The sequence below is a fragment of the Annulohypoxylon truncatum genome (assembly GCF_022578515.1).
Source record: "Annulohypoxylon truncatum strain CBS 140777 unplaced genomic scaffold F4807scaffold_10, whole genome shotgun sequence".
Taxonomy (NCBI): Eukaryota; Fungi; Ascomycota; class Sordariomycetes; order Xylariales; family Hypoxylaceae; genus Annulohypoxylon; species Annulohypoxylon truncatum.
Window position 1 is genome coordinate 832,160 of NW_025953796.1, and position 19,360 is coordinate 851,519.

At 48.6% G+C, this 19,360-nt stretch overlaps 7 protein-coding genes across 7 annotated transcripts; 4 read left to right on the forward strand and 3 right to left on the reverse strand.

The window, feature by feature from the left end:
• Positions 1-1,256: 1,256 nt before the first annotated feature.
• F4807DRAFT_458930 (glycoside hydrolase family 78 protein) lies at positions 1,257-3,848 on the forward strand (the record flags this gene model as incomplete). The annotated part of the gene is made up of 7 exons (XM_048001285.1): positions 1,257-1,916; positions 2,062-2,198; positions 2,276-2,332; positions 2,388-2,427; positions 2,499-2,566; positions 2,645-3,387; positions 3,466-3,848. The coding sequence occupies 7 exons, from the start codon at positions 1,257-1,259 to the stop codon at positions 3,846-3,848; spliced, it is 2,088 nt and encodes a 695-aa protein (XP_047855872.1).
• A 683-nt stretch (positions 3,849-4,531) lies between these two features.
• F4807DRAFT_451005 (BRCT domain-containing protein) lies at positions 4,532-7,300 on the forward strand (the record flags this gene model as incomplete). Its single annotated transcript, XM_048000192.1, has 4 exons — positions 4,532-4,621; positions 4,679-5,112; positions 5,165-6,632; positions 6,683-7,300. 4 exons carry the CDS (start codon positions 4,532-4,534, stop codon positions 7,298-7,300), a joined length of 2,610 nt encoding a protein of 869 aa, XP_047855873.1.
• A 154-nt stretch (positions 7,301-7,454) lies between these two features.
• On the reverse strand, positions 7,455-8,517 carry F4807DRAFT_35868 (ESCRT-II complex, vps25 subunit). The gene is made up of 2 exons (XM_047995540.1): positions 7,834-8,517; positions 7,455-7,722 (listed from the first exon to the last, which is right to left on the reverse strand). The coding sequence occupies exons 1-2, from the start codon at positions 8,408-8,410 to the stop codon at positions 7,610-7,612; spliced, it is 690 nt and encodes a 229-aa protein (XP_047855874.1). The 5' UTR covers positions 8,411-8,517; the 3' UTR covers positions 7,455-7,609.
• A 163-nt stretch (positions 8,518-8,680) lies between these two features.
• Positions 8,681-11,383, reverse strand: F4807DRAFT_420093 (HEC/Ndc80p family-domain-containing protein). Its single transcript, XM_047997459.1, has 3 exons — positions 11,211-11,383; positions 9,159-11,110; positions 8,681-9,096 (listed from the first exon to the last, which is right to left on the reverse strand). The coding sequence occupies exons 1-3, from the start codon at positions 11,253-11,255 to the stop codon at positions 8,895-8,897; spliced, it is 2,199 nt and encodes a 732-aa protein (XP_047855875.1). The 5' UTR covers positions 11,256-11,383; the 3' UTR covers positions 8,681-8,894.
• Positions 11,384-11,570: 187 nt separating this feature from the next.
• On the forward strand, positions 11,571-13,525 carry F4807DRAFT_35961 (uncharacterized protein). The gene has a single exon (XM_047995551.1). It carries the CDS (start codon positions 11,749-11,751, stop codon positions 12,835-12,837), a length of 1,089 nt encoding a protein of 362 aa, XP_047855876.1. The 5' UTR covers positions 11,571-11,748; the 3' UTR covers positions 12,838-13,525.
• A 156-nt stretch (positions 13,526-13,681) lies between these two features.
• On the forward strand, positions 13,682-16,985 carry F4807DRAFT_466634 (adenylosuccinate lyase; the record flags this gene model as incomplete). The annotated part of the gene is made up of 13 exons (XM_048002409.1): positions 13,682-13,835; positions 13,900-14,063; positions 14,116-14,131; positions 14,184-14,260; positions 14,679-14,894; positions 14,951-15,053; positions 15,112-15,139; positions 15,195-15,260; positions 15,372-15,475; positions 15,528-15,556; positions 15,610-15,714; positions 15,827-16,057; positions 16,146-16,985. The coding sequence occupies 13 exons, from the start codon at positions 13,682-13,684 to the stop codon at positions 16,242-16,244; spliced, it is 1,392 nt and encodes a 463-aa protein (XP_047855877.1). The 3' UTR covers positions 16,245-16,985.
• F4807DRAFT_420102 (glycoside hydrolase family 5 protein) lies at positions 16,584-18,553 on the reverse strand. The gene is made up of 4 exons (XM_047997460.1): positions 18,000-18,553; positions 17,819-17,947; positions 17,150-17,748; positions 16,584-17,093 (listed from the first exon to the last, which is right to left on the reverse strand). The coding sequence occupies exons 1-4, from the start codon at positions 18,064-18,066 to the stop codon at positions 16,656-16,658; spliced, it is 1,233 nt and encodes a 410-aa protein (XP_047855878.1). The 5' UTR covers positions 18,067-18,553; the 3' UTR covers positions 16,584-16,655.
• Positions 18,554-19,360: the final 807 nt, after the last annotated feature.

Below are 19,360 nucleotides of genomic sequence, written 5' to 3' on the forward strand. Positions count from 1 at the left end.
AAAGCCTACACTGCTTGCTGACTTATGAAGGATATGTTTATAATTCATTAATATGGACAGGTAGCATGTTTCCATCATACCGACTTTCTTCTTCACGAGTTGCATTTAGCTTGGTCTCACCCATGCTTCCATCTTCGAAGAATGTCGTCTGTTATAAGCTGGAATTCAGTCGGCTCTACGTCACCCCTACAGCTCTATGGCACGTATGTGGCATTTCCAACTGCATACCACACTGCGAGTTGTGTAAGTGGCTTTAAGATGCATGGCTAGCCCGGCTTATTCAAACTGGTTCGACGATAGAGTTCGCCTGCTAATTCAATTATGGCCTGGATCCCCTGCCGCACTGAAGAAAAACGTCTTCATTCACTAGGGTCATTCACGCAATTACTTATCTTACCCCAGAACTCTCTTACCCGGGCTTTATTTTGGAAGGTTAGAATTCGGCCAGATCGACAATCGACAGACATTGGACTGTTCACTAGTACCACGGAACCCGACAGTATGGATATCTCCAAACTTAATCTCATAAACAGAAACACCTTTCATCAGTCACGCCTTTTCCCCTGGAGCCTAGATATTCTAACATATCATGAGAATTGTAGGAGGCGCCTGAGATTACTAATGTTATATCATTACTAGGTACCTAGTCCAAGACACTCTTGGAATTCACGCGGCCCCAGGGGTTTATATACCCGGGATAAGTGGATCAACCACGGAGTAAATCAGCCGGAAGGTGAATGTGATTGATGGACTATGAATCCATTCAAACTTCCGGAACCAATATATTTCCAGATATTTTAGCATCGCGCCTGGCCGAGTTTCGTTCGGATTCGGGAATGCCTGACGATTAATGATCACCGGCATGGTTCGTCCAACCTTTGTCTCCACGGTGCTGTCATCCGAGCCGCTGTGCCGCCCCAGTAACCCCAACTGCCAGCCAGGTTATGTCCTTAATTTGAGCGGGGTGGCTATGCTGGCCGCTTTAGTCTCGGTGGGAAGATGTGACGAGAGCGTAAGTACATATTTATCCATCTCAGTAGAGTAGATACCTACGTACGGCTTCTATATAAATTGTTGCTTGTATATCTGATACATGTATTCGATGCGCCTCTACGACCCAAAAGTCTTGGAAAAATAGAATATTTATAGATATTCATAGGCATTGTATAAAGCATCCATGACTTTGGACACTCGTCGACCTTCTTGCCCCCTTATATAGGTACAATCGACGCGTTGATCCTGCGCTGTCGGTCCTTATGGCGTTTCACCACCCATTTCTCCTGTTTACTCTCGCGTTCTGGTTTCTGGTTTCTCGTACGGACGTTGTCGCTCAGAGCTGTTGGAGGGATACCAAATGCACGGGCCCTCAGACAGCTTCATTTCCTGGTGAATGGGAATCGAATATTTTCTCCCCATCGACACGAACTGTCACGCCTAAGGCCGTTTTCGACTTGGGCACTGGAGAAACCTCTGATATAAAGTCTGTCTCGTTCGCGAGTACAAAATCGGGCGTCTATTACGACTTTGGCCGTGAAGTGGGAGGCGTTGCTACAATTCAATTCTCTGTCTCGTCTACAGATGGTGATGGTGCTCTCGGCATAGCTTTCACGGAAGCTAAGGACTGGATTGGGCCTGTCTCGGACTCATCTAGTGGCGTATTTTCGAGGAAAGATGGCGCACTTTATGCCAATTTCTCCTCCACAGGAGACCAGACTTATGTCATGCCGGTCGAGAATATTCGTGGAGGATTTCGATATATGACAGTATTCCTCACCGGAACTACCTCCTCTGTCACCATCAACAATGTTTCTTTGGAATTGTCCTTCCAACCAACCTGGTCAAACCTTCAAGCCTACCAAGGATACTTCCATAGTAGCGACGACACGCTCAACAAAATCTGGTACAGCGGTGCTTATGTAAGTACGATTTGAGGTTGTGTATTTACCCCCTTGCGATTCTATACAAGGTTATTCGTCGATTGTAAGCTTGCAGAACGGACTATGTGGTTTAGAGCTTTTGCCTCGAGAGTAATGAATTAAATGCTGACTTCATTGACTATAGACTATACAGACGAATGCGCTCCATCCCTCAACCGGACGAGCCTGGCCTGCCCCAGCTAGCCAATGGGCTAATGACGGTAACATTGGTACAGGTGACACCGTCAATACCGATGGCGCAAAGCGCGACAGAACTATCTGGTAAAATACAGTTCACTTTGATATTCTTTATTTATTACATTATCTATTTTCATCTCATTTTATTAATTCTTAACTAGGCCAGGCGACATGGGTGTTGCGGTGCCCTCCTCATTCTACAGCACCGGCGATCTCGAGTTAGTTTCCCAGATGCTCTACAGACTTCCAAGTCTCTTCCCTAACTATCTGTAGGAGCATTAAAAACTCGTTGGCAACTTTATATTCTTATCAAGTCAGTGCTCCCTTCCATAGACGTAGGCAACTATGTGGAGCTTCTTGCTAATTATGTTTCCTTGCGAGTAGGCAGAGAGTGGTTTGCTTCCATGTTCCGGTCCGCCGCTTCTGGTCACAGACGGTGATACGTATCACATGTAAGACTCTACCTGCATTAGATCTCTCCCTTCCATTGTTCTACCGATGACCTATGCTAAATTCTTTTGTATTGCTAGGTGGACCATGATTGGGACGTACAACTATGTCTTATATTCCGGAGATCTAGACTTCATCCGAGGAATTTGGGACAAGTATGTCGCAGCAATGTCATTCATCTCGAGCCAGCTTGATTCGTCTTTAGGTATCCTTAATATCACGGGTTACACACACGACTGGGGGCGTTACCATGTTGACGACACCCAAGCCTCGGCACAGATGCTTTATTACCGGACGTTGATTGCAGGTTCTTCGTTGGCCACATGGATTGGTGACACAACTGGCATCAACTCAACGTGGCTCGATACTGCCGCAAAACTCCAAAGTGCCATAAATTCGCAGCTTTGGAACGGAACTGCTGGTGCATTTTACGATAGCATTGAGTCTCGCAACAACAAGACCGGTTTATATCCCCAAGATGGTAATGCCCTCGCTTTGCTCTTCGGAGTGGTAAACGCTACAGCAGACGAGGGGCAAACTATTTCTTCGACCCTTACGAAGAATTGGACCCCAATCGGAGCTGAGAGTCCCGAATTAAGTGGCGAGGTCTCTACATTCATCTCATCCTTCGAAATTCAAGCACACTTTTTGGCAGGACAGACGCAACGGGCTCTCGACTTGATCCGGACAAGTTGGGGTTGGTACTTGAACAACGAGAATGGCACTCAGTCCACTATGATCGAGGGCTATCTCATAGATGGCACTTTCGGCTATCGCCACGACGCTGGGTATGGGGAAGATTACTCATACACGTCTCATTCTCGTAAGCACATTAATCGTCATTTAGCCACCTACGTCTGAGGTTTCTTTTGGCGGATTTTACTGACGTGGACCACTGTAGATGGATGGGCTACTGGACCCGTTTCAGCGTTGACGGAGTACATCGTCGGCCTTAGTGTGACTAGCCCAGCTGGATCGAGCTGGCAAATCGCGCCCCAGTTCGGAGATCTCACTCATGCTGAGGGCGGTTTCACGACTAGCTTGGGAAAGTTCTCGGCAAGCTGGACGGTGAACGACGGCGGCTATACGTTGAATTATACCGTGCCGCAGGGTACTATAGGCACACTGCTTCTCCCGGTCTCCAAAAATGGTGTGCAATACAAGTTGACAGTAGATAGCCAAGCACTAACAGTAGATTCCGGGAAAACTGTCGAAGCAGCAGGTAAGAGGCAACTATACACCATCGTAGGGACAAGTGGACAGCACCAGATCGAGGCCAGCTAGAGGAGGCTTGGGGATGGTGGGTTAGACCAATCGTTCTTTGGAGCCGTGCCGTGGATGTCGCAGGCAGAAATATGCATGTAATCTTCTGCAGAACACCTAGCAAACAAGACATGTATATAGAAAATTGTGACTTTGAGTCGTGCTGAAAGCTACACACCATTAATATACGACGCGTGTAGTGTAGAATGACTCATAATTCCCTCATGTTGTATCGGTTTAATGTGTTGGAAGATGAAAATGACCTGGAGAGAAATCACAGTGCTTAAGGTTGTGGAACGTCTACGGTTAAGCACCTATATACATACCTATGTGCATCCATTTAGGTAGGACATGCACTTACGCGGGGTAGAAGTATCACCTGACCGCGACTCAATCTCGCGTTAATTACAATGCTCTAAACGCGTCAAGCGGTTTAATATTCCCTAGAAAACAATTGTCCCACCTTTTTCTTCTATCATCCATAAACTGATGTCAATCCCAAACTTCCAATCTTGGTCCCTCCAGTTTACCAACCAGGCAACGACCTGCAAATACGCGCTTTGATGCGAAAGTCTACAACAATTCTTTCCTCCCTTTAGCTTCTTCTTATTCCGCCTCAATTACGTCTGATATTGTTTTTAAAAGGGAATGCGTCAAACTTTCCCACTTACTCTGCATACACCAAATCGCGTCTGAAAGGCACAATGCCAGACCAAAATGAGACGCGGCTCTTCAGCCTTTGCAAATTCGCTTTTGTCCCGTGTAAGGAATTAAATCAGAGCGTGATCGACGAGGTTTGTCGCAGCCAATACAATATGTATAAATGGACCGCAATGCTCACTTTGTTATAGCTCACGCAGACTGTCATTAAGTATGGCGGCAAAGTCGAGACTGAGCCAGACCGACCGCTGGTCGAAATTGAAGACTTAACTCACATCATCGCTACCTCGATCGAGTTTGAAGCGTACACGGAAGCGACAGCAAGAATGATTCCTGTCATTAAGCCTAAGTGGATCTCAGCGTCCCTGGCAAAGGGAAAACAAGCCCAGATACGCCCTTTTACACCAGACCCTCGAATGATCTTCTCTGACGTGGTACTGTCGTGCGCCGATATACCTTCTACTGACAAGGAGGCAATCATCGGTGCTACAATGGCAATGGGCGGAATGGACTCGGACAACGTCACGAAGCTGACCACACACATCTGCGCACTGTCCATGAACCATCCGAAATGTCAGTTGGCCCAGAGCAAGAAGCTGAAGTGCAAGATAGTCCTCCCTCATTGGTAAGCAATATTTTCTGCTCGACAAGTGATAGTTCAGCTCTAATATGTCTAGGTTTGATGACTGCTTCAAGTTGGGAAAGCGTATTTCTGAAGAGCCGTATTGTTTGCCTAAGCCCGAGATACAGCACGCCAATCCCGAAGACCCGGTTAGAGTACCATCGAGCCAACATCTTGAGGGTGCTACTTCTGCTCGCCCGGATTACATGCCCAATCCTTCTCCAGACGCCGGAGAGGGCCGTCCTACCCTAACTGTGTTTAAGGGCAAGTCGATTATGTTGTCGGCAGACTTATCGATCAGAGATCGTCTTAGGGAAATCCTGAAGGGATTGATCCTGAACGGCGGAGGCCAGATGACTGATGACGTTGATGCTTGCGACTGGTACATCTGCCAATATCGCGAGGGACCGCAGTATATACGCGCCTCTCAGACCGGCAAGGAAGTTGGGAACCTATCTTGGTTGTACCATCTCATTACCCGCAACCAGTGGACGTCTCCTATCATGCGACTTCTTCATTACCCTATCCCACGTGACGGGATCCCGGGGTTTAAGGGGAAGAAGATTACGGTGTCTAACTACGGAGGTGAGGCCCGTATATACCTGGAAAATCTGATCGTCGCTACTGGTGCGGAGTTCACAAAGACCATGAAGGCCGACAACACACATCTGATCTCTGCCCGAAAAGTTGGCGAAAAGTGCGAGGCCGCTAAGGACTGGAACATCGAGGTCATCAACCACCTTTGGATTGAGGAGAGTTACGCAAAATGCGAAATGCTACCAATATCGGGAGGCAAGTACGATTGCTTCCCAGACCGCACAAACCTTGGAGAGGTCATCGGCAAAACATCCTTCGATAGGACGAAACTGCGAGAGCTGTATTTTCCGGGTGGGCAAGAGAATCCTAGTTCGCCGCCTACTTCACTGCCTACACGCAAGCGTAAGATATTGGACATGGCCGACGAAAATTCAGTTCCAGATGGCCCAGCCGAAGGTGTTGTAATCGGCCGTCAAGCTCATAAGCAGTTCGATGTTATGAAGGATACTGAAGACGGCTATGCAGAGAAGACGGCCGACGTCTTTGGAGTACCTGCACCGACAAAGCGTCGCGCTGTAACGGGCCAGTTCGCGACTCCGGCTAAGGGTCGCCATGTCCGGACTGGCAAAGAGAACGAGACTCCTTCTACAGTCTCTTCATCAAGCCGGAGTGCAAAAGACAAAGCACTGAACAGACTATCGGTTCTTGCTCCCGATATACAGTTGTACGAGAAGGAAAAGAAACGTGGGCTCAAGGACGGTCACGGACTCTGGGGAGGTAAGCGGGCAGCTGATCACATCGACCGAGAGCACCTCAATCGCCGCAGCGTTTCGAGCCCGGTCACAGCAAGCGAAGAGAAAGAGGCCAAGACGGAGAAGCGACCGGCGAAGAAAGCGAGGCCTACTTTACCGGAGGTCAATATGCGAGTAGTGCTCACTGGATTCCAGCGATGGGTTAACGATAAACATCGCGAGGATGCTGACCGCGTAAGTTTGCCGAACTTTTACATCGTGGATTTGGCTAATTTCTCCTATAGAAGAAGCTACGTGACCTCGGTATCGCTGTCGTGCCAGACGGACAGACATGCGATTATCTTGTAGCCCCCCATTTGGTTCGGACAGTCAAATTCCTTCGCAATCTATCGAAGGGTGCCACCATCGTGTCTTCGAGCTGGATCGAGCAGTGCCTTGATCAGAAAGAGCTCTTAGACCCGCAGGATTTCATTCTGAAGGACAGAGAGAACGAGGAGAAGTTTGGCATTAAGTTATCCACCTCGGTGCGCAGGGCTCGCCAGAATGCGGGCAAACTCCTCTGGAATACGCCTATCTACTGCACGAACAATATCAAGAACGGACCGGATGGTTATCGATTTATTGCCGAAGCCAATGGCGCTCTCTTCATGATGTATGGCGCAAGAAGCGGTACAACGATCAAGCCTACCAAGCCTGAGGATGACGAAGGTGGACCGGACCCGGTGTACCTGCTAAGCAACACGAGTCCGGAAGAGAAGAGACTATGGAAGAAGTTTGAGGATATGGCGCGAAACGGCAACATGGAGCCGCGCATCGTTGCCGCCGATTGGCTGTTGGACGTGGTAATGAATCAGGAGGTTATGTTCGACGAGAAGTACCTGGTGACGAATTTCTTTACTTGAGGGATCCACCAACAAAGGCAAAGCAAGGCAAGGTGAGGCGTTTTTCGCGGATACCACTTTTAATGTTGACGTTTATGAGTTCCGTTGCATGCATGGCTCGGTGATCGGGGGGGGTAGAGGATGGCGTTCGTGCGTGTTGCCGCATCCGTTTGCGCGTTGGTCTCCGGCCCGGCGGGTGGGATATTTCTGTTGTTCCCACCTGCCTATCATCGTCTCGCATAGCTGCCGGCCATGGTCGTCGAGACTTTTTTGTAAATATCATATGAAGATGGATGTTCGTTAGAACATGCAATACACAAAAATTCCACATCAGAAAAACTTGACACCTTGCTGGTCCTCCTGTCCGAATATCTGTGCCTTGCCGCGCTTCACTAGGACATGTAGCGCCTTTTGAAGTATATCAGGGTCGAGACCGTGGAATTCTGTGATTTGAACGAATTAGTAACTTGATCTCCTACTCCCTTATTTTAGAAGACCTGAATAGGTAGGGTTGAATTTCGTATATTCGTGATTATAAAAGCCCAACAACTCACCAGTCCCCCTCGTGCCCTCCCCCTCCGTCAACTCGTACAGCGTAAGCACGCTGTTCTTCTGCGCCGTCTCCTCGACCCAGGCCTCGACCAGCTCGGCCCACTCCTCCGGCGTCTTCCAGTAAATCCAGAACACATCGCCGCTGCCCTCCTTCCCTCCTCCTCCTCCCCCTCCCCCTCCGCCCATGCCACTTATACCGCTTATACCGCTTATACCGCTTATCCCACCAGAGCCGGCCCCCGAAACAGGCTCGGCCCGTCCCTCGCGGCGCATGAAATCCAGCACCTCGCGCGCGTCGGCGAGGCGGAGCGACTTGTTCAGGCGCCGGTTGCGGAAGAGGTCCTCGTACGCGGAGCCGTCGTACGAGAGGGAGAGGCGGAAGAGCCGGTGGTGGCGGCAGTAGGCTAGGATCAGCGAGGACCACTTCTCGAGCTGCGCGTGCAGGGTCGTGAGGTTCGTCTGCTTGGTGAAGAAGGGCGGGAAGTTGTACTCGCGCGGGAATTCGAAGGTGGAGGAGGAGGAGGGCGTGGCGGGGGTGGCGGCGGCGGGAGTGGGGGTTGAGGTCGAGGGGAGGGACATTGTGAATGAGGATAGGCGATGTGAGGATGGGGTATGCGACGGTATATATCGTGCTTAGATCGCTGCTGGACGAGGTCTTACGGTAGTCTGTAGATAAGTAGATGGTGTGAAGTTGAGGTTTAGCGGGGCTTTCATGTTCGAGCCAAGCTACCCTTGAGCTTAGGCCCCGCCATGGTTATCGATAGTCTATGCGCCAAGCACTAAAAGCCCCTATTCAGTTTATACCCCTTTCTTAAGACAAGGTTCCAATTCACATATGAAAAGCACCAATTTATTTTTGCTCATATATTGAAACTTGCATTATAACAATCGTTCGTAAGAATAAGACCATACTAGGTAAAAGGTATCCCTAACCATCATTCAGAACGTCTACCACATCATCATTACGGTCATCACTTGTAGTCCAACCGAACTCCGTACAAGGCAACACCGCGAAACGCCAACGCAGCAACCGGCTTGATTTAACCAAGCAACGAAATTCAAATCACATCTCAATGCCGCGGGTATCTTCTCTCATCTCGTCACTACCGAGTTCCTTCTCAAGCTCGTCTGCTACGAAGCCCTCGTAGTCTTCCAGGTTCTTCTGAATGTGCACCTTGAATTTGATGATATCGTTGAGCATCCTCTCGATCTCAGTGTGTAGTTCCTCGCGCAGCGCGTTCGCTCGGAGAGTTAATTGTTCATATCTGGATTTACCATTAGTAAGAATTATCTTGAATAGGGGGTGATCAATAAGAGGAAAACGTACTCGATGTTGGTGTTCATCTCTCTTTGTTCCATCAGCTGAACAGATTCGGTAAGTTGGGCTCGCATTTTGGCAAGTTCCTTCTCCATCTTCTCGATCTGTGTGTCCGAGGCCAGCTTCTGCGTCATGGTGACCTCCTTGGTCTTCTCGTACTCCTCCTCTGCGGCTCTGACTCTGTGTTCTAGAGCCTCGACCTCGTTCTGTTTGTCCTCGATTGCCTCCTTAATACCGTCGAGTAGATCGTGCTCCTTCATCATGATATCCATGGCTGCAGTCCGTCGCTCCGAAATCTCCTTTCGCAGAGCTATGAAGTCGTTCTTAACGTGCCCGCGCAAATCTAAGTTGAGGATGTGTGCTGGTTGGTAGCCGGTTACTGGATCAGCTAGTAGGCGTTCACTTCCTCCGGTCGAATACGATCCCTTCATGATGGAGCCCGTGAAGTCTGACTCATTGACAGTCACTGCCAATTCGTATGCGACACCCTTAGCATTTACTGCTGACGAAGGAATGAGGCCGATCTGGTAAGCGAGTGTGTTGTATTTGTCGATGAGCCTCTCTAGCTCATCGAGCTTGCGGCTCGCTTCCATTTCTTTCTCTGCGACCCTTTTCTTTCCTTCGTCAAGTCGCTGGGTAGCGGACTCTATGCCCTTCTGAAGTCTTTCCCGTTCCGAAGTCATGCGGTCAATATCCTGCATGCTAATGCCTTGGCCGTCGACTTCTTTCTGCAGCTCACGGCGCTCCTCTTCTGCTTCCTTTAGCTCCTCCAATAACTTATCAAGTTCTTCTTGTAAGACTTTAATGCGGCTTTCATATTTTTCAGTCCTTGATTCAGCAAGCGCATTGTATTCTTCGAACTTGATTTTGTCTTCCTCCATGATCTTGAAATGATTATCAAGAACACGAGGATCAGGGGTCGACTTCTCTAGATCCTCAATTTCCTTGAGTAGTCGAGCGTTCTCTGCTTCGAGCATCTCAAGTTCTGATAAATACTTGGAATTTGACCTCTCGAAAGCTTTAGCCATAGCTCCTACGTGGGGCGCAAGCACTCTCTCAGCATCATCGTCACCGGCGTCCTCGTCCATAGCAAGCCAGTCTCGGTACGCTGAACTTAGAAAGTCGAAAATTATATGATCACCACTCACGTCAACCCCGCTCTCCATGCAGGCTTCATCGTAGCGGTTGCATGAATAGCCCTCGAGCATCTGTGCTAATTGCATCATCCAATGTAGCAAGCCTAAAAAGGTGCTCCAGTTCTGACCACCCACAGCAGAGATTTGAGATTTGGTGATACTCTTATCGTAAGGATAACGTAGCTGCTTTAAAATTGGAGGAACCTCCTGGTCGATATTCTTTTGGAAGCGATAGCTCGGGTCGATGCGATGGTATAGCCATTGGAACATATAGTTAAAGTCTTTCTGGGTAGGCGACTTGATTATGTTATGCGATAGAGTGTGCTTCATTTCCATCTCAAAGTTGTGTTGCGATAAATAATCTAAGAGTTCCTGACCGATTCGCGCCTGGAACGAACGATCCTTCAATGGTCGCGGGTCGCGTGGTACACCAGCAGCTTGTGGTGCTTGTTGAAAGAAGCTCTGATGGTTTCCGGGACCGTTTGTAGACGTTCGAGATCGGTAGACACTGCTCCTTCGTTCGCTCTCCGAGTTTCGCATGGGCACACCGCCAGAAGCATAGCTTTTTATCGTAGAGCCGGGAACATTCTGAAAGGATGAACGCTTCACTGATGACATTCCTACATCGGCTAGGTTGGCGCCGGACGAAGATCGCGAAAACATAGGCTGGCTAGGGCGAGCCAGGAGGGATTGCCTAGATCCCGACATTGATCGCATATGGCTGCTCGAAAACGTGCCACCGCCATTTCCGCCAATCGAGTTCGACCTCTTCATTGCTGATGCTGGTACAGGTATAGCGGTATTCGGATTGATGCCACCAAGAGTCTGGCCGTGATTCAATTAATTAGTTACACATTCTGGTTGCGCGCGACACAGGAATTACAGGAAGAAAGTGTTCGCACGTTGGGCGCATTGAGTATCATACCTCTCGCGGACGACGGACACTCCAAAGTCCCGTCTCTTGGGACATTGTGATAAAATGCAAAATAATGCAAGTGCAAAGCAAATGAGGAACTGCTTGTCTTCTAATAAGATTAGAGGTTCCCAAAAGTTTGTGTCCTGTAAAGTTCCGCAGGTTGGGGATTGGATTGGAGAAACAGAAGCCGTCGATATGAATGGCTCAATGCAGGTGCCAAGTGCTTGCATTTTGTCGGTGCCCGATTTCCCCGATTTAAGTAAACAAAGCACAGGGCCTTATGATTGGCTGATGCAAGGCTACGTCAACAAACCCAATCTTAAAACTGGGTGGAGATGTGGGGCCGGTCCGCTAGAAGAAACAGCGCTAAAAACACTACGGTAAGTGCTGGGATCTAGTGGCATTCAGTAACCTTCGCTTTAAACTGGTCTATTTACCTACTACTAGCTCTCGAACGATATAGAACTCATCACTTTTCAATCATAAAGCCTTGCCTATATAAACTGGACATCTTGAACCCCCGAAGGATGATTTCCTTTGTGTCGCCATGGTGCGAAAAATCCTGATCCTTACAGGTGCACCAGAGAACCATAAACTTGATTGGAAAGAGTCGAACCTCGTGGACTATTTTTTAGATCCTATTGCACGCTTTGCCGGCATAACAAATTCCACAAGCCCAGACGAAGACGAAGAATCCGTTTTGGATGTTGCTGTTTGGAGATCCATACCTCTACAGAAAACAGCCTTACCAACTGGTTTTTCTCAGCTTCATCAAATAGGTCCGGACTATCATGGAGATGAAGGCTTCTTCACGACCTTTACCGGCTCTCATGGATCTGCCTCGGGCTTGGCTGGAACTGGCAGAATAAGCCAGGAAATACTAGATCAGTTCTACGACCATTCTCTCGCGATTCATGATGACATACCGTCATCTCAACTACCCACCTTGAGCCTGAGTACCGATGAGTCTTCGTTCAATACAACCGAGGAATGGAGTACCCGGTTGTCAACACAGGACAGCAATTCATCTGCCCGTCAAAACAAGCAATTTATTCCCCAATCGGGACACTTAAGCGACCTTGAAGATCTGCCACCTGCGTCGTATCTTCAATCTATTACGCCCCAGACAATGTCAGTTAACCTCATTGTCGGCATAATCTCAATCGCCGAGCCACGGATCGTGAAAACTAGATGGGGATCAACCAAATCTTTGGTTGAGTTACTAGTTGGAGACGAGACAAAGTCTGGTTTCAGCGTCAGTTTCTGGTTGTCGGCAGAATCTGACGAATCCTCTGGCAAGATTCTTAGGGAGCTCCGCCGCCAAGATATTGTCCTTCTACGCAATGTTGCGCTGAGTGTCTTCATGAAGAAAGTTCATGGGCACAGTCTAAGGAAGGGTCTCACCAAGGTTGACCTTCTTTACCGGAGGAAATTGGACAGAAACGACCAGGGCGGCGTTTACAATGTGAAGGACATCTCATCGAAGAAACCGGCACACCCACAATTACTAAAGGCTAGAAAGGTACAAGAATGGGTTATGAATTTTGTTGGTGGCGGTGGTACAGCCCTTGGGAAGAGGAAGCAAAAGGGAAGACCCGTAAGAAGTTGGGACATGCCGCCAGACGATACGCAGTAAATTGGTTCATGAAGGTGGCTCATTGACGTGTTGCGAATATCAAAGTCGAATAGTCATTATTCAGCCCTTTCCTCGAAACTATAGCGAGACGAAGGTTACAGCCATAGCCATTTAGAGGTTATGCTGGACGAAGAACGCTCTCCAAAGTAAATAAAAGGAAATCCAGTACGTCTGGCTACTCCACACGTTGAACGCTCTAAACTAATAGTATTATGCTCTGGATAGTGTGACTCGCATGGTATAGGAAGACCTCGTCTAGGCAGATATCATCCGACCAATCAAATCAATCTGATCGGCTTGAAGGCAGTATAACGTTCTAGGTCATATGTTATAGGGGATAAGCAAGATTCCGCATTGTCGCATACTCGCATGATTTAGTTCGCACGCGACTGAATTGGCCAATGGGGAGTCAGCTATTGTAGCCGGCAGCTTGGCTCGTCATTTACCGCTTACCCTTTCCAGGTTGATTTACCCCTCCATCGAGAATTTTCGCCCCGCCATTGGCAGTATGAAAATTACGATTAAGTAAGAGAAAAAGATCGCATATTTGCTGCATCGGCCGCATCTACTGCATAATCAGATCATACATAAAAAACATAACGCAAGGTTATCAAGCCAATTTAGTATTTTCTTTTCGTCCCGTGTGACCTACCTTGGGCTGATCAGGTTAGATTATTCCCAAGAGATTCCTTGCCTCGGAATTATTTCTCTCCTTTCTCCCATTGATGAGAGGAGAAGTTTGCGCCGCGCGCTCGTTTTACTACTCACTGCGCGATAAATCCTAGTTGAACGTCGATCATCTACCTCTGCCTAGCTATCTAGCCTCCCACCGCGATATTCAACCATGGCCGGTTACGACTATTACAAGACGCCTCTTGATTCCCGCTATTCTAGCGAGGAAATGAAAAAGCTTTTCAGCCAGAGAAGCAGGCACAGCACTTGGCGCCATCTCTGGCTATGGCTTGCTGAATCCCAGAAGGAGCTTGGTCTTGAGTCCAGTAAGACCTTGACTATTGGTTCTGCGTTTCTAGATATGCGTATTGACTTGTATCGCTACTGCAGTCACGGACGAAGCACTCGAGCAGATGCGAGCCCACCTTACTGTAACCGACGACGACTTCGATGTCGCACTAGAGGAGGAGCGCCGTCGTCGACACGACGTTATGGGTCATGTCCATGCATATGGCGTTGCAGCACCAGCGGCGGCTGGCATTATCCATGCTGGGGTATGATCATATCGTGAATCTGTGCAATTTTCCACGTGCTAATGTCCCGTAGGCCACTTCATGTTATGGTAACTTGCAATGCAGTTCCTTTGCCTTGTAATGCCGTTAATTCTGTTGTAGTCACTGATAATACTGAGCTGATCCTCTTACGCGAGGCCATGGACCTTCTGCTTCCCAAACTAGCCAAGGTCATCAGGGTAAGTCCTCCTTTTGGGATTGGATATATGGCTTGATCCAATATCTACAAATGATACGGCTGCTGATATAATGCAGTATGTAATAAGATGGACAGCCATTTTCGGCGTGTGTCCTATGCTGCGCATTTGAGAAATAATGCGATTTTTTTGATAGGAGACTCCATAACGAAAAATGCTAACTTTTCGTAGCAACCTATCTAACTTCGCACGGCAATGGAAAGATGAGCCGACTTTAGGCTACACCCATTACCAGCCTGTAAGTAGTACTCAAAATCTACGCTTCGCATGTCGACCTCGACTTTTCGATTCCCAACGTCGCGGACAACCTAAGCCGCTATAAGACATTCGATGAGAATTACACAGATATCAGCGTTGCCAAACATCTTAAACAAACAAGACCACTAACTTTCATTCTTAGGCCCAATTAATTACGGTGGGAAAGCGAGCCGCTCAATGGATCCAAGAACTTGTCATGGACCTTGAAGACATTGAACATGTCCGCAAGGAACTCCAATTTCGAGGAGGACAGGGAACAACCGGAACCCAGGCATCCTTTCTTGAGTTATTCGGCGGTGATGAATCCAAGGTTGATCAGCTAAACGTCCTTCTATGCAAAAAGGCTGGATTCCCTGGCGTAAGCGATTTCTCGAATCTTCACGAAAGGCAAAGTGTTAACCATGCTTGTTGTAGTGCTACTCTATCTCCACGCAGACTTATACGCGAAAGGTCGACCTACGGGTAGCTAACGCTATCGCCGGATTAGGTGCCACTGCACAACGCATTACATCTGATAGTAAGTATCTCGAAACCTATAAGACGTAATATGTGATTCGAGATGCTGACCATGTTAGTTCGCCATCTTGCAAACCTGAAGGAACTGTTTGTAGCATTCCCCCTTGAGATTATACTCACATAGACTAACAGCCGGTGTTAGGGAGGAACCGTTTGAGAAGGATCAAATCGGAAGTTCTGCTATGGCATACAAGAGGAACCCCATGCGGTACGCCATACCTTGCTTTTGAGGCGTTAATTTCATGTGCAAGACGAATTGAGCACCTTAAGGGGAAGGCATTCGCATGTTAATATATCCAGCTAACCTGATCAACCTTAGCTCTGAGCGTATCTGCTCTCTTGGCCGCAAACTTGCAAGCCTCCCGGTCAACTTCTCCAACACATTCTCAGCGCAATGGTTGGAAAGGTCTTTGGATGACAGCGGTAAGTAGTGGTTTTGATTGAAATGGATGTCGCTAATATGTAAAATTCACAGCCATTCGTCGTATTGACATTCCTGAAATGGTAAGATACAATATCGCCCTTGGGAGAATTATATGAGGACTAACAGTCATTAGTTTCTCCTCGCAGACGCTATCTTGATCGGACTTGACAACGTGACTAACGGTTTGGTGGTTTACCCCAAGCGAATTGACTGGCGTAACAGACAGGAACTTCCCTTTGTATGTCCATTCAATGTTTTCCAATCCCCCTCTAGACTCATTAACCAGCGCAACATGAGTTTTCCCAGAAATCATTTTCTTGAGATCAACAGCTATTAACTTCAAATATTAGATGATTACCGAAGCTATCCTCATGAAGATTGTATCTAAAGGAGGTTCCCGACAGGAGGCCCATGAGAAGGTCAGAGTGCTCTCACACGAGGCGAGCCATGTCGTCAAACATGAGGGCGGCAATAATGACCTCATCGAGCGCATCAAGAAGGACGATTATTTTAAGGACATCTGGGATGATCTCGATGCGATGTTGGACCCCAAGCTTTACACTGGCCGAAGCGCCGTAATTGTAAGTCCCTATCACCTACCCCACCCATTTCGTACCATATTTCTAGGGGTCCTTTGCTGGAAGTAGTCGCTAAATTAAGGCGTCTTAGGTTGAAAGATACTGCGGCAAAGGAGGTGTGGTTGAGAAAAAACTAGAACCATACCAGGACTACATTTCCAAAGCCGAGACTGCTCAACTCAGTCTCTAATCATCACAAGGGAAAAGGCATTGCCATCACATCTTCTCGGATGCTAGGCTCGTTGGGTAGAGCCTATCATGGCGACTTCAGGCCAGTCCATCGCATCCCTTTTTCTGTTTTTATTTCTCGTTTTATATGAAGCACGGAGTTCGTGATTACGACAATAATGCCGCGAGGTAAAGAGGAAAAAAAAAAGGTTTGTATAGCAAAAGACATACGGGGAAAGTCACTAAAGGTAGAAAAAGCTCAGTGTAGCACGACATGGAATTCCTTACACAAGGCTATTCATCATGCGAATAGAACATGACTTACGTCTTATTATAAAATTTATATACAATCTAACAAAAGAAGAAGCGTGTTATTTATATATACGAGAGAAGATCAAAGTAATGTCTGAGACGTCTCCTTGCCGCTGCTAACTTAGCTGCAGGGGTTGAGGCTCGCGGCGCTTCCGGCGTCCTTGGGGATGGCGCCGGCGGCGACGGCGGACTGGTAGCACCAGCGCCACTCGTCCATGCCGCCGATCCAGTTGCACTTCCAGGCCCAGAAGACCCAGCCGCCGGACTTCTCGAACGTGGTGACCTGGGCGGCCCAGTACTTCTTGTACCAGTCGACCTGGTCGGGCCGGTTCTGGATCTGGAACTCGTCGTTGGACTGCACGGAGTCGGCGACGGAGAGCGACCACTCGCCGACGATGACGTCGTCGCCCCCGAGGTTGCTGTTGCATGCGGCGGATATGTAGCCGTCTTTGGTGGTTGTTACGGAGGTGTCCCATTTGTAGTACTTGTGGTCATCGTATAGCGCGTTGGTGGTTGAGGGGAGGTTGCTGCTCGGGTCGCCGGAACCCCAGGATTTGTCCTGTTATTATTGTTAGCACATCGGTCTAGATTTGATTCGTAGGATGGGGCTTGTACCATCATCTGGATGTTCAGCTGCTTGTCCGCGGCGACGTTCAGCTTCTGCTCGGCGGCGCGGATGCGCGTCCAGGCGGTGGGGTAGAAGTTTGCGACCATGTCGGCGGCCTGGGAGGGGTAGTCGCCGGCGTGGACGGGCTCGTTGATGACCTCGAGGGTGCCGACGGTGCGGTAGCTATCGTTCGTGTGGGCGCGCTCGGCCATCCACTCGAGGAACTTGTAGGCGCGCTCGTAGTTGTCCGGCGTGTAGAAGCCGGGCTGGTCGACGGAGTGCCCCGTGTACTGCTGGTTCGGGAACTGCACCCCCGGACCGCCGTGCAGGTCCATGATCACGTAGATGCCCGCGTCCGCGCACCACCCCACCAGCCGGTCCAGGTACGCCAGCCCGCCGCGCGGGAAGTATTCTCCGTCCTCCACGAGGTCCTCGCGGATCCAGTACCCCACGGGGATGCGCACCGTGTTCAGACCCAGGCTCGCGATCTGCTGGATGTCGGACTGCGTCGTCCACGTGTCCCAGTGCTTCTTGAAGGCGGCGTCGGCCTGGTCTTGGCCGAGGGCTTGCACGCAGGACCATTCGTCGTTGGCGCTGCCGCAGCCCACTGCGGTGCTGGGTGTTAGATACTATTGTAGGATTGGTTGGTTGGTGGGTATATACGCAGATTCACTTACTGCTTTGCCATTCATCACCGGCCATCCATGGCTCGACGATGAATTGCGAGCCGAGGTTCACGCCGCGGACCTTGCCGCCGTTAAGCCATCGCTTGCTCGGCTGCGTGGATTCGCTCGCGGAGTCGAGAGCTGTCCTCGTTGTCAGTAAGTTGCTTTGAAGATCAGGTTAACAGTGCCTTACGTATAGCGGTGGCAACACTGGCGCCAGCGAAAGCTAGGATGGCTGGTAAGACTGATTTAGACAGCATCTTGACGAATCTGAAATCCCCTTCCACGGAAAATACTGTTTTCGAGATAAGAAACTTAGGAAGAAGAGGATAGAGAACAAAGGTTTCGGTCCGTGGAGACGGCCATGCTTTGTATCCCCGAGGGCTGAAGGTGTTTATTTTTAGGGACGGCTCGGATACATTTGAGGCTCTGTAGGATCGGTCCCCCTGAGCTGATGGGCGGGGGATCTGCCGAGTTGTCGCCTAGCTGCCATCAGAAGTTGGCGTCAGCAATATTGGCCAAGGACCTCGACTTCAAATTAAAATACTGCTGGTATACAAGGGTATGTCGATCGTATTGATGCGTGAGAAGTTTCTTTTTGCTCACTACTTTTCCTGAAGGTCGATTCTTAGGAACCTAGCATAGTATTGCATATTGTAACGAAGCCTTAGTTTGTTATAATCCTGATATGGTATTTGCTGGACGCTATGGTGGAAATTAAAGTTACGCCTCCGCTGTTAGGGCTGGTCGGTATTGATTGATAAAGATTCTATTTTTATCGACAGCTATGTGTGATCTGAATTACATCCATGGATACCTACCCTCTACTCCATGGGCTCCTGTGGGTGTCACCAATTTCCTTTCATAGTAAGCTTAAGCTGCATGCATCAGCTGAAAGAGCTAAGCTGTTTATAGGTGCATTAGTCGAGTAGATTTGCTTCAGCTACCACCTTAGTAGCACCAACAGACTCAATCTCGCATCCGTTTACCTAGTAGTAAATCATTTTTGGGTTCTGTCGTTTCTCATAAGTTATTGCTTATGATCTGATATCTTCTGGGAGCACCCGAATCCTGTTCTTAGTCTGCTGTTGTGAAAAAACTCAATAAAAAGATCGATCATCGTCGTCGATCGTCTTTGTGAGATGAAAAATAGGGGCTCGCATATTGCTCATGCCATCAAAGCCTATACGGGAAAGTGGCAGCATCTTCTCTGTAGTAATGGGGCCAAAATGCGAAACTTACATAGATGTAAAATCGGAGACCCTTACCACTAAACTTCAACGATTGATTCTTACCATGTCAAAAACATTCGGTTTGCTACAACAACATCTCGTTTCTCCAAAACCCTTTCCGGAAACTATATTGTTGCTGGTAGCATAGAAACAGAGTACACCGATTCGAAAATTGCTCATGGTGCACGGAAAGAATTTGAGTAGAAGCCTCAACTCTTAATCCATCACCATGCTGGCCGGGGCGTGCTTGACAAGGCTGCTAAGAATCGTTATTAACATTGAAACCCCAAAAGACGCAAGGGCATGGTATGCTATCTATATC